This window comes from Myotis lucifugus, unplaced genomic scaffold, assembly GCF_000147115.1.
Source record: "Myotis lucifugus unplaced genomic scaffold, Myoluc2.0 scaffold_628, whole genome shotgun sequence".
NCBI classification, from domain to species: domain Eukaryota; kingdom Metazoa; phylum Chordata; class Mammalia; order Chiroptera; family Vespertilionidae; genus Myotis; species Myotis lucifugus.
The window spans coordinates 365,116-367,941 of NW_005871676.1; the positions used below are offsets into that span (position 1 = coordinate 365,116).

General features: G+C 46.9%; 1 protein-coding gene across 2 annotated transcripts; it reads right to left on the minus strand.

Moving 5' to 3' along the window:
• Positions 1-1,998: 1,998 nt before the first annotated feature.
• On the minus strand, positions 1,999-2,390 carry LOC102430695 (ubiquitin-60S ribosomal protein L40-like). Of its 2 annotated transcripts, XM_023746118.1 has the most exons (2): positions 2,288-2,390; positions 1,999-2,200 (listed from the first exon to the last, which is right to left on the minus strand). In XM_023746118.1, the coding sequence occupies exons 1-2, from the start codon at positions 2,388-2,390 to the stop codon at positions 2,004-2,006; spliced, it is 300 nt and encodes a 99-aa protein (XP_023601886.1). In that variant the 3' UTR covers positions 1,999-2,003. The 2 variants fall into 2 exon arrangements, with proteins under 2 accessions (XP_023601886.1, XP_023601885.1); XM_023746117.1 differs by having other exon boundaries at positions 1,999-2,390.
• Between the last annotated feature and the right edge of the window lie 436 nt (positions 2,391-2,826).

Here is a 2,826-nt window from a genome sequence, read left to right on the forward strand (position 1 = left end):
ATCGATCAGCTGCCTCCTGCACATCTCCTCCTGGGGATGTGCCCACAACCCAGGTACATGCCCTTGACCGGAATTGAACCCGGGACCTTTCAGTCCACAGGCCGACGCTCTATCCACTGAGCCAAACCGGTTTCGGCATTTTGCCCATTTTTTGATTGGATTGTTTGTCTTCCTTTTGTTAAGTTGTATGAGTATCCTATATAATAAAGAGGTAATATGCAAATTGACCATCACTCTAACACACAAGATGGCTGCCCCCATGTGGACAAAAGATGGCCAGCAGGGGAGCACAGTTGTGGGCAATCAGGCCAGCAGGGGAGGGCAGTTGGGAGGGACCAGGCCTGCAGGGGAGGATAGTTGGGGGTGATCAGGCCTATAGGGGAGGGCAGTTAGGGGTGACCGGGCCGGCAGAGGAGGGCAGTTGGGGGCGACCAGGCCTGCAGGGGAGGGCAGTTGGGGGGGGGGGACCAGGCCTGCAGGGGAGGGCAGTTGAGGGCTATCAGACCTGCAGGGGAGGGCAGTTGGGGGAGACCAGGCCTGCAGGGGAGGGCAGTTGAGGGCTACCAGGCCTGCAGGGGAGAACAGTTAGGGAAAACCAGGCTGGCATGGGAGGGCAGTTAGGGGTGGCCAGGCCAGCAGGGGAGGGCAGGTAGGGGCAATCGGGCCAACAGGGGAGCAGTTAGGCATCGATCAGGCTGGCAGGGGAGTGGTTAGGTGGTGATCAGGCAGACAGGCGAGCGGTTGGGAGCCAGCAGTCCTGGATTTCGAGAGTAAATGGGCAGTCGGATATCCCTTGAGGGGTCCCAGATTGGAGAGGGTGCAGGCTGGGCTGAGGGACACCCCCATGCCCCCTGTGCACGAATTTCATGCACCGGGCCTCTAGTCTTATATATTTTGGTTATTAACCCCTTATCAGATGTATCATTGCCAAATACGTTCTCCCATTTAGTGGCATTCTTTTTCATTTTGTTGATTTTTGTTGTTGTTGTTGTGCAGAAGCTTTTAATTTTGATACTAGAGGCCTGGTGCACGAAATTCAGGCACTGGGGGGGAGGGTTCCTCAGCCTGGCCTGTGCCCTCTCGTAGTCCGGGAGCCCTTGGGGGATGTCTAACTGATGGCATAAGCCGGTAGGCGGACATCCTTAGCGCTGCTACTGCGGAGGTGGGAGAGGCTCCTGCCACTGCCACTGTGTTCACCAGCCATGAGCCTGGAATAAATCTCACTTGGACATGGTGAACGATCCTTTTAATATATTGCTGGATGTGATTTGCTAATATTTTGTTGAGGATTTTAGCATCTATGTTCATCAGGGATATTGGCCTGTAATTCTCTTTCTTTGTAGTGTCTATATCTGGTTTTGGAATTAAGATAATGCTGGCCTCATAAAAAGAACTTAGAAGTGTTCTTTCCTCTTGGATTTTTTGTAATAGTTTGAGGATATAGGTGTTAGTTCTTCTTTGAATGTTTGGTAAAACTCCCCTGGGAAGCCATCCGGACCCGAGCTTTTGTTTGCTGGGAGGTTTTTGTTTTGTTTTGTTTTTGTTTGCTTTTTTGTTTTTTTAAGTCACTGCTCCTATTTCCGCAGTTGTTATAAGCTTATTCAGGTTTTCTGATTCTTCCTGATTTGGTTTTGGGAGATTGTATTTTTCTAGGAATTTGTCCATTTTATCCACATTGTCCAGCTTGTTGGCATATAGTTTTTTGTAGTATTTTCTTACAATCCTGTATATTTTTGTGGTGTCAATGGTTACTTCTCTGCCTTCGTTTCAGATTTTATTTATTTGGGTCCTCTCACTTTGTTTCTTTTTCTTTTCTCCTTCTCCTTCTCCTTCTCCTTCTCCTTCTCCTTCTCCTTCTCCTTCTCCTTCTCCTTCTCCTTCTCCTTCTCCTTCTTCTTTTACTGCTCCAGTCAACAAAAGAGAAACTTTATTGAGGCCCCAGGGTCACAAGGTTCAGATAGGTTCAGGCTGCCCTGTGGACCCAAGGAGTTAGTGGAGGGGCTTTATTTAACCTTCTTCTTGGGGTGCAGGTTGTTGGTGTGGCCGCACTTCTTCTTGAGGCAGTTGACAGCGTGGGGGTGCAGGTGGGTGTAACACTTGTGGCAGATCATCTTGTTGCAGTTGTACTTTTGTGTGAGCTGGTGGAGGGAGGGTTCGATGATGCCACCCCTCAGATGAAGCACCAAGTGCAGGATGGACTCTTTCTGAATATTGTAGTCTGAGAGAGTACGGCCATCCTCTAGCTGTTTGCTCACAAAAATCAGATGGTATTGGTCAGGCAGGATGCCATCCTTGTCTTTGATTTTAGCGTTGACATTCTCAATGGTGTCACTAAGCTCAACCTCAAGGGTGATGGTCTTGCTAGTCAGGGTCTTCACAAAGATCTGCATCTCTGTCTGCAGGGGAGGCTGCTCCACCTACTTGTTGATGAGTCACTCTTGATGAGTGTGGCTAATGGTTCATCAATCTTGTTTATCCTTTCAAAAAACCAGCTCTTGGTTTCATTTATTTTATTTTATTTATTTATTTTTGTATTTTTTAAAGTCTCTGTCATTTATTTCTGCTGTAATCTTTAGTTCCTTCCTTCTACTTACTCTGGGCTTTTCTTGTTGTTCTCTTTCTAATTCTTTAAGTTTGTAAGGTTAAATAGTTCATTATTAAATTTTTCTTGTTTTTTTTGAGGTATGCCTGTAGTGCTATGAACTTCCCTCTCAGGGACTGCTTTTTGCTGTGTCCCAGAGATTTGAGGGTTGTTGTGTGTTCATTTGTTTCTAAGAAAGTTTTTTTTTATTTCCTTTTCTTGATCTTCATTGGAAATCCAATTTC